Source organism: Oncorhynchus kisutch, unplaced genomic scaffold (assembly GCF_002021735.2).
Source record: "Oncorhynchus kisutch isolate 150728-3 unplaced genomic scaffold, Okis_V2 scaffold1292, whole genome shotgun sequence".
Classification (NCBI taxonomy): domain Eukaryota; kingdom Metazoa; phylum Chordata; class Actinopteri; order Salmoniformes; family Salmonidae; genus Oncorhynchus; species Oncorhynchus kisutch.
The window spans coordinates 1-13,229 of NW_022263237.1; the positions used below are offsets into that span (position 1 = coordinate 1).

At 46.5% G+C, this 13,229-nt stretch overlaps 1 protein-coding gene across 1 annotated transcript in view; it reads left to right on the forward strand.

Annotated features, from left to right (window-relative positions):
- Positions 1-297: 297 nt before the first annotated feature.
- Positions 298-13,229, forward strand: part of LOC116365827 (septin-9-like) — a gene marked incomplete at its 5' end in the record, with an annotated part of 62,463 nt that continues 49,531 nt past the window's right edge. The window contains one exon of the mRNA XM_031818203.1: positions 298-318. Coding sequence (XP_031674063.1) covers positions 298-318 — 21 coding nt within the window. The remainder of the gene's footprint in view (positions 319-13,229) is intronic.

Consider the following 13,229-nt stretch of genomic DNA (forward strand, 5'->3'; position numbering starts at 1 on the left):
TGGGGGTTGTCATCGCTCTCTCATTCCAGCTCTGCAGCAACAACAGCAGCTCTGAAAGTGGAAGAGGGAGGAGGAGGACGAGAAGAGAGGGAGGAAAAAAGTTTGTGGATTTAAAAAAGGGACTCTTGATCAGTGAGCTGATACCTCTGTCTGCCCCCCGCATGGGCTCCTAATTTGGGATTTGTTTAAAGCGGGAGACAGCGTCTGGGAGACTTTGCCTTGCTTGGGAATAAGGATTCCTGCTCCCTCAGATTCAACCACAAAATGTCTGATTCCACTGTCAATGTTCACTTGGAGGAATCCTATCAGACTTTGAAGGTTAGTCTTCTCTTTTGGACTCTTCTTCTCCTCTTTTTCTGTCTTCTGTCTGTCTTTCTTTACTGCTCTTATAGGGAACATCTTCAGTCCTGCATGAGGACACATCATATCCAAACTTTCTATTATATATTTTAAATAGAGAGTATTTTTCATTGAGAGTTCTATATGTTGAATGTGGGTATTGAAATGGAACATTACATTTGGAATGCTGCCTTTTCAACTTTTTCAACTGCTTCTTCAGGTCAACTATTCTCTCTCACTCCTTTCTGTAGCGGCTGTGAGCTGCGTGTGTGTCAGCCATGGAGGTCATGTGGTATGGTGTGTGAGAGAGTGTTCAGTTCAGAGCACAGTGTGCTATTGATTTAGAAGCTCTTTATAAGGCTCTCTAAAGGCACTGGACGACCGGCAGGGGAACTCAGAGAGAGAGAGAGAGAGGAGCGGAGAGAGAGAGAGAAACTTGACTTTTTACTGCTCTTTATTGAACATCCTCACTACAAAAACACAAATCAAATCAAACTATTTATACAGGGGAGACACAATAGTACCTCCAGTGAAACCTCCCTCCACCCCTAGCAAGAGAGAAGGAGAGGGAAGAGAGAGATCCCTTAGAAGAAACTCAGCAACTGACCACGGCTGTGAGAGTAACACCTGGCTCTCTTCTCCCTCCCCCATCCTACCACCACGTCTTCCACCTCTCTCTTTCCCCATCACCTCCCTCCTTTTTTAGGGGCTTTTCTTCCCCATTTCATCTCTCTGTCCCCTGGCACAGATTCCCTCTGTCATCCCTCTCCTCCTCTCCTCCTCCTCCTCCTTCTCTTCGTCTCTCAGCGCCTCGTCCATCCTCTGTACGTCTCCAGCCGTGGCTTTACTGACAGGCTGACACCTCTCCCACTTCTGTGTCGGCCTGCGTACTTCACAAGCACATGCCCAATTAGGCACTAATTCCCACACTGTCCAGAGCTGATCCCTGTCAGACGCCAGGTTATCTAGTGCTATGTGCTCACTGCTCACTCCCTGGAACTGCGCTGCTGAACCAGTGGCATTACTGATTTCCACTTCCTGAAGAAAGACGCAACACAAACATAGTTGAGAGAAGGAAAGGAATACATGAAGAGGAGAAAATGATGAGGAAGTGAAGAAAAGCTGTCAGATGCTGACTGGAATGCTGTCAAAGTGCTGGTATAAGTCTGTGTTAAAAGCATTGTTCTTTCTGTTGTTGTCAAAGCTAATGAGCTACTGTCTTTTGTGTCACAACTCAATTATGCAGAACGTATCTGTGTGTGTGTGTGTGTATGTGTGTGTGTGTGTGTGTGTGCTTCACTCTCCGATGTCTGTGATGTGATAAACACAAAGGAGAGATAGAAAGATAGGTGTCTCTGACTGTCACTACTGTGTGAGGTTAAATGTGTCACTCTTCCATACGGTCATCCTAACTCAGGGCTCTCCAACCCTGTTCCTGGAAAGCTATCCTCCTGTAGGTTTTCACTCCAACCCTGTTCCTAGAAAGCTATCCTCCTGTAGGTTTTCACTCCAACCCTGTTCCTGGAAAGCTATCCTCCTGTAGGTTTTCACTCCAACCCTGTTCCTGGAAAGCTATCCTCCTGTAGGTTTTCACTCCAACCCCAGTTGTAACTAAACTGGTTCAGTTCGTCAACCAGCTAATTATTAGAATCAGATGTGCTAGATTAGGGTTGGAGTGAAAAGCTAAAGGATGGTCACTATCTGATGCTGTGGTAGTAGGAGACTCAGAGGACAGGGTGCTGTGGTAGTAGGAGACTCAGAGGACAGGGTACTGTGGTAGTAGGAGACTCAGAGGACAAGGTGCTGTGGTAATAGGAGACTCAGAGGACAGGGTGCTGTGGTAGTTGGAGACTCAAAGGACAGGGTACTGTGGTAGTAGGAGACTCAGAGGACAGGGTGCTGTGGTAGTAGGAGACTCAGAGGACAAGGTGCTGTGGTAGTAGGAGACTCAGAGAACAGGGTACTGTGGTAGTAGGAGACTCAGAGGACAGGGTGCTGTGGTAGTAGGAGACTCAGAGGACAGGGTACTGTGGTAGTAGGAGACTCAGAGGACAGGGTGCTGTGGTAGTAGGAGACTCAGAGGACAGGGTGCTGTGGTAGTAGGAGACTCAGAGGACAGGGTACTGTGATAGTAGGAGACTCAGAGGACAGGGTGTTGTGGTAGTAGGAGACTCAGAGGACAGGGTGCTAGTAGGAGACTCAGAGGACAGGGTGCTGTGGTAGTAGGAGACTCAGAGGACAGGTGCTGTGGTAGTAGGAGACTGAGAGGACAGGGTGCTGTGGTAGTAGGAGACTCAGAGGACAGAGTGCTGTGGTAGTAGGAGACTCAGAGGACAGGGTGCTAGTAGGAGACTCAGAGGACAGGGTGCTGTGGTAGTAGGAGACTCAGAGAACAGGGTGCTGTGGTAGTAGGAGACTCAGAGGACAGGGTACTGTGGTAGTAGGAGACTCAGAGGACAGGGTGCTGTGGTAGTAGGAGACTCAGAGGACAGGGTGCTGTGGTAGTAGGAGACTCAGAGGACAGGGTGCTGTGGTAGTAGGAGACTCAGAGGACAGGGTGCTGTGGTAGTAGGACACCCAGAGGACAGGGTGCTAGTAGGAGACTCAGAGGACAGGGAGCTGTGGTAGCAGGAGACTCAGAGGACAGGGTGCTGTGGTAGTAGGAGACTCAGAGGACAGGGACCTCCCACAGTCTGGTGATGACCTCAGACATGACCTCAGCTATGACCTCATCCTGACACAACCCTGGGTCTACTGACCAGGCCACTGGGGCCTTCAGCTGTTCTCAGCTCAAACTAGTGTGTCCTGCTTTGTTTGATAAAAGCGGTCCGGTGTGACTCAGTTGGTAGACCATTGGTGGTGGGTTGGATTCCCGCTGTGGCCACCCATACGAAAATGTTTGCATGCGTGACTGTATGTTGCTTTGGATTAAAATGTCTGCTAAGCGGCAGACATTGTGAATTAGAATGTATTCTACTTATTTTATTTTATTTAACCAGGTAGGCTAGTTGAGAACAAGATCTCATTTGCAACTGCAACCTGGCCAAGATAAAGCAAATCAGTTTGACACAGACAACAACACAGAGTTACACATGGAATAAACAAACATACAATCAATAATACAGTAGAGAAGTCTATATAGAGTGTGTGCAAATGAGGTAGGATAAGAGAGGTAAGGCAATAAATAGGCCATGGTGGTGAAGTAATTACAATATAGCAATTAAACACTGGAATGGTAGGGTGTGCAGAAGATGAATGTGCAAGTAGAGATACTGGGGTGCAAAGGAGCAAGATAAATAAATAAATACAGTATGGGGATGAGGTAGATTGGGCTATTAACAGATGGGCTATGTACAGGTGCAGTGATCTGTGAGCTGCTCTGACAGCTGGTGCTTAAAGCTAGTGAAGGAGGTAAGAGTCTCCAGCTTAGTGATTTTTGCAGTTCGTTCCAGTCATTAGCAGCAGAGAACTGGAAGGAGAAGCGGCCAAAGGAAGAATTGGCTTTTGGAGTGACCAGTGAGATATACCTGCTTGAGTGCGTGCTACAGGTGGGTGAGGCTATGATGACCAGTGAGCTGAGATAAGGCGGGGCTTTACCTAGCAGAGACTTGTAGATGACCTGGAGCCAGTGGGTTTGGCGACGAGTATGAAGCGAGGGCCAGCCAATGTCTGAATATGTGAGTTTGTGCTCTATTGAAGGGGCTCTTAGGTTGATCTTATGCTCTGATGTCCTGTAGTACTGCTGCTGAAGATGGCAGCCACCTCAGGAGAACAGCAATGATTTAGGAATAGTCTACGTAAACAAACTAGAGTTAATGTAGGTCCCACTTTGCCTGGCTACCTCATTTACATCACTCCAGCCAAACTGACCTTCCTTCTCCACTATGAGTCTGGATTTGCTTCCTTCCACTACAATCTCTTCAATGCGAACACTTTCTGGACGTTCTGATTGGTCCCAGAAACCGAGTGGTTGGACCAGAGCCGGCCTACATGATGACGTTATTAACGTTGATACCCCGACTGGTTAGATTTGTTAGAGACGATCCAATCGGTGATGAATTTGATTTGTACATTTTGAAGTGACACAAACGACCTCTAGGCTGCCAGTTTCAGACTGAATGTATGTCGTGATCGATAGAGCAGAGGAATCCATGGAGGGTGAGGGGTCAGGCAAGGTCCCACTGCTCCTGTGCCATGGAGTGAAGTAGTCCTCCCCCCTCCCCACACACACACACCCACGCACACACACACACACACGCACGCACACATGCACACGCACACACACACACACACACACACTCTTTCTTTCTTTTACATTCTCTCTCTTTCTTACTGTCTTTTACATTCTGAGGGCGTTTAGGCAGTGAGAGGAAATTCCAGAGAGAGAGCAGATTTCTGTGGTGGGTGAAATTGTTTGGGTAGACAGAGGAGGAGTGGATATCCACACAGCCTGGCCTTTCTTCTCTTTACAGAGGAGGAGTGGATATCCACACAGCCTGGCCTCTCTTCTCTTTACAGAGGAGGAGTGGATATCCACACAGCCTGGCCTCTCTTCTCTTTACAGAGGAGGAGTAGAAATCCACACAGCCTGGCCTCTCTTCTCTTTACAGAGGAGGAGTAGATATCCACACAGCTGGTCCTCTCTTCTCTTTACAGAGGAGGAGAGGATATCCACACAGCCTGGACTCTCTTCTCTTTACAGAGGAGGAGTAGATATCCACACAGCCTGTCCTCTCTTCTCTATACAGAGGAGTAGATATCCACACAGCCTGGCCTCTCTTCTCTTTACAGAGGAGGAGTAGATATCCACACAGCCTGTCCTCTCTTCTCTATACAGAGGAGGTGAGGAGCTTCAATGCCTGCCCTGCTCTCAGCTTTAACCCTCTCCTCACTGCCAATGTAGTAGAAGTTGCCTTTAACCACTGATTCAGGGTCAGACATACTCTTATCTCCATTAATGGTTCAGGCCAGTATTGGAGGTAAAACAATCTGATCTTAGATCATTCTTTAAGTACTTATTTTGTGTTACACTAATGGTTGATATGAATAACACAAGTGGTTACTTTGTCATCATATAACAGTCAGTTCTCAGCTATGTTATGCTTTGGGCTATCCCCTCCCCTCAGTGTGTTCCCTCAGCCTGCAGTACAAGCCAATGCTACCATGACAACTAAATGAAGTGTCAACCTCTTTTTAGATGCTCAGTTTCTGACAGGCAGGGCAGAAATCAGACCAGAGGTAGAGATTCAAGGTTGCATCCCATATGGCATCCTCCTATTTGCTATTTAGTGCACTACTTTTGACTGGGGCTCATAGGGAATAGGGTGTCATTTGGGACATACATCAAGTCTTTCACATACTGTAGAAAACCAGAATTAAGCAAACTGTGATTTAGCTGCGGTTGTTTTTTCTGAATACCCCTCAATTGGTTAGTGTACGTTGTATAAGCTAAAACATGTCATCTGAACAGACCATATCTAGAGGGGATCATTAGACTGTATGGGAGCTACAGAATCCACACATTCTGGGTGGTTTTCAACAGGAAGGGATCCGTGTCTGAGACTGTCTAATCAGACAGCTTTTCAGGACACAAAATGAAGTGGAATTAAACGGTTGTGCTCTATGATGATTCACGTTAATGGGATGGCCAATCAGGTCCAGTAAAAACACATTGAAAACGTATTGAAAACGTATTGAAAACGTATCGTTAATGTGATTTTGATTGATTGCTCAATCTTTTCAACTGTTTCCCAAGGCATTTCATCTGGCATTTTGAATCTGACCTGCACAATACATTATAATGCAAGCCCACTCAAATAACTGGTTTCTCAACTTAACTATTACATTTTGTGCCAATCTGTCATTGTTCTGCACAGTAGCTTCCCTGACCCCACTCTATTAGAGAACCCCATTGGAGGACAGCACAGGAAGTGTCCCCTGCCAGGAGCTGAAAGGTCAACCAGCCGTCCCCGTCCTTATCTGCCCTATCAGTTCACCTCTCACGACTAACACAGGTGTCCTGCCTCTGCCGCCATGCTGTGTGTGTTGTAGCTGGAGGCTACTGGAACCTACTGCTGGGGTCACTCCCAGGCAGCGAGAACATAGTGGGCCTTTGTATGTTTTCAGCTACCGCTCTTTGTTATTCTCCCTGTAGAACATGTGGAGTGTAACTTATACTCTGCCCACATACACACACAGACACACACACAGGCACCAACGCACGTAGACACGCACCCACACACACGCACGCACACGCACACACACACACACACACACACACACACACACACACACACACACACACACACACACACACACACACACACACACACACACACACACACACACACACACACACACAGAGAACACAGAACACACACGCCCACCCAGCCAAGCCAAGGCCCTTTGAGTTATCACCAGCCTTCATCATACGACAAAGCAATGAAAGACTTCCCTTTTCTTTTAGCTAATATGAACTTTTCCTGCTCGAGTTGGAGAGTGTGTTTGACGACTGTAATGGACACCTTTTGGAGAGGGATGTTTGGCCGGTAACATTTTCTATGAGGGCTATCACAACGCATTAGAAAAGCACTTATAAGGCATTATATGTGTGTGCGCATTGAGAAGGAATAGGCACAACTCTCACTCAAGCTCATACAATATTTTGGGTTGTACCTCATCTCACGCTGGTTGAGGCCCTTCTTTTCCTCTCTGTTATGTGTATGTGTCTCATAGAAAGAGTTAGCCTTATTTCACTGGATCCTGAGAGGAGAAGAGAGAGGAGAGAGAGGAGAGGAGAGAGAGAGGAGGAGAGAGAGAAGAGAGGAGAGAGAGGATAGAGAGAGAGAGGAGGAGAAAGGAGACAGGAGAGGTTGACGCCCTTATTTTCCTCTCTGTTATGTGTGTGTGTCTCATAGAAAGAGTTAGCCTTATTTCACTGGATCCTGAGAGGAGAAGAGAGAGTAGAGAGAGGAGAGGAGAGAGAGGAGAGGAGAGAGAGAGAGGAGAGAGAGAAGAGAGGAGAGAGAGGAGAGGAGAGAGAGGATAGAGAGAGAGAGGAGGAGAAAGGAGACAGGAGAGGTTGAGGCCCTTATTTTCCTCTCTGTTATGTGTGTGTCTCATAGAAAGAGTTGTTCTTATTTCACTGGAACCTGAGAGGAGGAGAGAGAGGAGAGAGAGGAGAGGAGATAGTGAGAGAGAGAGGAGAGAGGAGAGGAGGGAGAGGAGAGGAGAGGAGAGAGAGAGAGAGAGAGAGGAGAAGAGAGGTTGAGGCCCTTATTTTCCTCTCTGTTATGTGTATGTGTCTCATAGAAAGAGTTGGCCTTATTTCACTGGAACCTGTGTGAATTCAACAGGTATCAGGATCAGTACTGATCTGGGCTGAGAGTAGGAGTTCTCACACGCACCGACCTGTCCACTTTGTTGAGGGTCAAGGGTCACACACCATTGTCTTCTCTGACACTCTCAGCTGTAAAAAGGGCACAATTGGCCAATCACAGATCAGAATCTACATGTCGTGGAACATCTACTGATCATTCACACCCCCTGAATTTGCCTCAATATTTCTGATAAACTGTGAGGAGCACATTGGTCATGAGGACTTTAACTGTACTCTTCTGTTCCTTCTGGCTGACAATCAGCTGATCACGTGGTGGGTGCCTTTATCAAATCAAATCAAATGTTATTTGTCACATGCGCCGAATACAACAGGTGCAGACCTTACAGTGAAATGCTTACTGACAAGCCCTTAACCAACAACGCTTTAAGAAGTTTGAAGGGAAAAAAAGAGTCTTATGGCTTGGAGGTAGAAGCTGTTTAGTAGCCTCTTGGACCTAGACTTGGTGCTCCGGTACCGCTTGCCGTGCGGTAGCAGAGAGAACAGTCCATGACTAGGGTGGCTGGAGTCTTTGACAATTTTTAGGGCCTTCCTCTGACACCGCCTGGTATAGAGGTCCTGGATGGCAGGAAGCTTGGTCCCAGTGATGTACTGGGACATACGCACTACCCTCTGTGGTACCTTGCGGTCAGAGGCCGAGCAGTTGCCATACCAGGCAGTGATGCAACCAGTCAGGATTCTCTCGATGATGCAGCTGGATCTGAGGACCCATGCCAAATCTTTTTAAATCTTTTCTTGAGGCGGAATAGGTTTCGTTGTGCCCTCTTCACGACTGTCTTAGTGTGTTTGGGCAACAAGTTATTATATTTTTTTTTTGTACTTTTTTACCCCTTTTTCGTGATATCCAATTGGTAGTTACAGTCTTGTCCCATCGCTGCAACTCCCGTACGGACACAGGAGAGGCAAAGTTCGAGAGCCATGCGTCCTCCAAAGCCGCACTGCTTCTTGACACACTGCTTGTTTAGGAAACACCGTACAGCTCCCCTAACCCGGATTGGGCTGGGCCAATTGTGCGCCGCCTCATGGGTCTCCCGGTCGTGGCCGGCTCCGACACAGCCCAGGATCAAACCGAGATCTGTAGTGACGCCTCAAACACTGCAGTGCCTTAGATCGCTGTGCCACTTGGGAGGCCCTGGAAAACAAGTTTTAAGACAGGCTAAGAGAGAAGAGTGGGGAGAGGATAAGAGAGAGAGAGAGAGAGAGAGAGAGAGAGAGAGAGAGAGAGAGAGAGAGAGAGAGAGAGAGAGAGATTGACAAACAAACCCAAACATAGGCAAAGTCTTCTCATACCAATTAGGATCTGGCTAAAAATACTTGAATCAGTTATAGACCACATTGCCCTTTATGGTTGTGAGTTCTGGGGTCCGCACACCAAACAAGGATTCACAAAATGGGACAAACACCAAATTGAGACTTTGCATGCAGAATTCTGCAAAAATATCCTCAGTGTACAACGTAAAACACCAAATAACACATTGGAAAGAATTTACAAAAAACTGAGCAAACTGGAATGCTATTTGGCCTTGAACAGAGAATACACAGTGGCAGAATACCTGACCACTGTGACTGACCCACACTTAAGGAAAGCTTTGACTATGTACAGACTCAGTGAGCATAGCCTTGCAATTGAGAAAGGCCGCCGTAGGCAGACCTGGCTCTCAAGAGAAGACAGGCTATGTGCTCACTGCCCACAAAATGAGGTGGAAACTGAGCTGTACATCCTAACCTCCTGCCAAATGTATGACCATATTAGAGACACATATTTCCCTCAGATTACACAGACCCACCAAGAATTCGAAAACCAATCTAATTTTGATAAACTCCCATATCTATTGGGTGAAATACCACAGTGTGCCATCACAGCAGCAACATTTGTGGCAACCAGTGAAGAAAAGGGCAACCAGTGAAGAACAAACACCATTGTAAATACAACCCATATTTATGTTTATTTATCTTCCCTTTTGTACTTTAACTATTTGCACATCATATTGTTTTGGAACTTCTGTGAGTGTAATGTTTACTGTTCATTTGTATTGTTTATTTCACTTTTGTTTATTATCTACCTCACTTTCTTTGGCAATGTTAACATGTTTTTCCCATACCAATAAAGACCTTAAATAAAATGGAAATTGAATTGAGAGATGGGGAAATGGGGAGGTGGGAGAGAGAGAGAGAGGTGGAGGTAGAGGTAGAGAGAGGTAGAGGAAGATAAGGAGGTGAATAAAATAAAGGACAGAGTTGACATTTGGTCCTCATTATAATTATCTAGCTGTTGCTAGGAGGCTTGTGATCACTGTTATCTCATTGATACTGTACAGCTCCTGATAAAGACTCTTTGAGGCTTCACACGCCTTTGTCCTTGTGCTGGGAAACATACAGACAAGCTGACATGGAGGCACCATACACACACTGGCATGCAAACACATAAACACATACTATACACAGACCCCCTCTATCTCTCTCTCTCTCTCTCTCTCTCTCTCTCTCTCTCTCTCTCTCTCTCTCACTCACACACACACACACACACACCCAGTTCACCTCCTGCAGTATTGTGTGAGTATAACACATTAGTGATTTAGGGGCCAGTGTCTGAGATGTGCGTCAGCGCCTCAGTGAGCCAGGCTCCAACCCCTCAGTGTTTACCTTACTACACATGGGGAAGGGGCCACATGCACACACACACACACACACACACACACACACACACACACACACACACACACACACACACACACACACACACACACACACACACACACACACACACACACACACACACACACACACACACACACACACACACACACACACACACACACACACACACAGAGCTGAGAGTGCCTGTGTCTCCTGTCTGTCTCCTCCAGACAGCTGGTGCCTCTCTTACCACAGATCCGACACACACTCACGCACACACAGCTCCCTTCTCTTTTGTCCTCCCCTAACATCACTACACCCAGACTGGTCATTACAGCAATCACAATATCTGTTGGTTGGTTCCTCAACACTGTGAAGACTGTCGCAACAAATGTAGTCACAGGTATGGTGCTGGAGATAATGAATATGAGGTTAAAAAGTGGTTAAGTGTCCCTTTAAATGGCACTTTTGTGTTGTGGAAGCTACTATATTCTTTGAGCTGAGATGATTCTTCTTGTTGCTGTTAAGTGGACTGAAAGATGCTACACAAGACTAACCATAGAATTAGGAATTAGAATGGTAATAATTTAATAGGATCTCTATGGGACTGTAACTATTCATCCTTGCTTCAAGTAATTCCTGTTATTTCTGCTGTGTGAGAATGACTTCATCAGGGATGTTGTTTTAGGCTCTTCCTTATTTCCTGTTGAATCACTGAATCTAAACGGTTTTATATGTCTCGGCATTATAGGCATTATATCAGCCATATCTACAGGTAGTGAATTTCATGGCCCATTTTGTTCATGCCATTTTGTTCATGCCATTTTGTTCATGCCATTTTGTCTCAAAAGTGTTCTTTGTGACATCACTGGTCTAGATCTGTGTTTGTCTAGATCTGTTATGCAGGATCAGCCGTAACATCAGGTGGTTAGTCAGCTGTGGTAGCAGATCTGGTATATGTCTGTTTGTAGCATGGGCCACATGGCTTAGTCCTTATCTCTATCCAGATGCATGACTCTCCTTATCACGGGGCAGCAGGTAGCCTAGCGGGTTAGGAGTGGTGGGTCAGTAACCGAAAGTTCACTGGTTTGAATCCCCGAGTCAGCAAGGTGGAGAAATCTACTGTTCTACCCTTGTGCAAGGCAGTTAACCCCCAACAACTGCGCCGATGACGTGGCTGTAGATTAAGGCAGCCCCCTGCACCACTCTGATGGATTAAATGCAGAAGACACATTTCAGTTGAATGCGTTCAGTTGTGCAACTGACTAGGTATCCCTTTTCCACTAGCATGGCTGTCAGTGAACTGTAATACACTGTAGGCACATCAGGACAGCCTCTGTCTCTCCTCAAAGCTGGTCAGAATTGTATGGATCAGCTGAGACCATTGGGTTTGTATTCATGAAGCGTCTCAGAATAGGAGTGCTGGTCTAGGATCAGTTGTAATGTAAAAGGCTGAACTTATTCTAGATCAGCGTTTCTACTCTAAGACTCTTTATGAATATAGGCTGGAAGCTGTTATTCATGTGGTGCACCGGGTTAGTTATCCCCACTCCTCCGGATTCCATATGAATATAGGCTGGAAGCTGTTATTCATGTGGTGCACCGGGTTAGTTATCCCCACTCCTCCGGATTCCATATGAATATAGGCTGGAAGCTGTTATTCATGTGGTGCACCGGGTTAGTTATCCCCACTCCTCCGGATTCCATATGAATATAGGCTGGAAGCTGTTATTCATGTGGTGCACCGGGTTAGTTATCCCCACTCCTCCGGATTCCATATGAATATAGGCTGGAAGCTGTTATTCATGTGGTGCACCGGGTTAGTTATCCCCACTCCTCCGGATTCCATATGAATATAGGCTGGAAGCTGTTATTCATGTGGTGCACCGGGTTAGTTATCCCCACTCCTCCGGATTCCATATGAATATAGGCTGGAAGCTGTTATTCATGTGGTGCACCGGGTTAGTTATCCCCACTCCTCCGGATTCCATATGAATATAGGCTGGAAGCTGTTATTCATGTGGTGCACCGGGTTAGTTATCCCCACTCCTCCGGATTCCATATGAATATAGGCTGGAAGCTGTTATTCATGTGGTGCACCGGGTTAGTTATCCCCACTCCTCCGGATTCCATATGAATACAGGCTGGAAGCTGTTATTCATGTGGTGCACCGGGTTAGTTATCCCCACTCCTCCGGATTCCATATGAATATAGGCTGGAAGCTGTTATTCATGTGGTGCACCGGGTTAGTTATCCCCACTCCTCCGGATTCCATATGAATACAGGCTGGAAGCTGTTATTCATGTGGTGCACCGGGTTAGTTATCCCCACTCCTCCGGATTCCATATGAATATAGGCTGGAAGCTGTTATTCATGTGGTGCACCGGGTTAGTTATCCCCACTCCTCCGGATTCCATATGAATATAGGCTGGAAGCTGTTATTCATGTGGTGCACCGGGTTAGTTATCCCCACTCCTCCGGATTCCATATGAATATAGGCTGGAAGCTGTTATTCATGTGTTGCACTGGGTTAGTTATCCCCACTCCTCCGGATTCCATATGAATATAGGCTGGAAGCTGTTATTCATGTGGTGCACCGGGTTAGTTATCCCCACTCCTCCGGATTCCATATGAATATAGGCTGGAAGCTGTTATTCATGTGGTGCACCGGGTTAGTTATCCCCACTCCTCCGGATTCCATATGAATATAGGCTGGAAGCTGTTATTCATGTGGTGCACCGGGTTAGTTATCCCCACTCCTCCGGATTCCATATGAATATAGGCTGGAAGCTGTTATTCATGTGGTGCACCGGGTTAGTTATCCCCACTCCTCCGGATTCCATATGAATATAGGCTG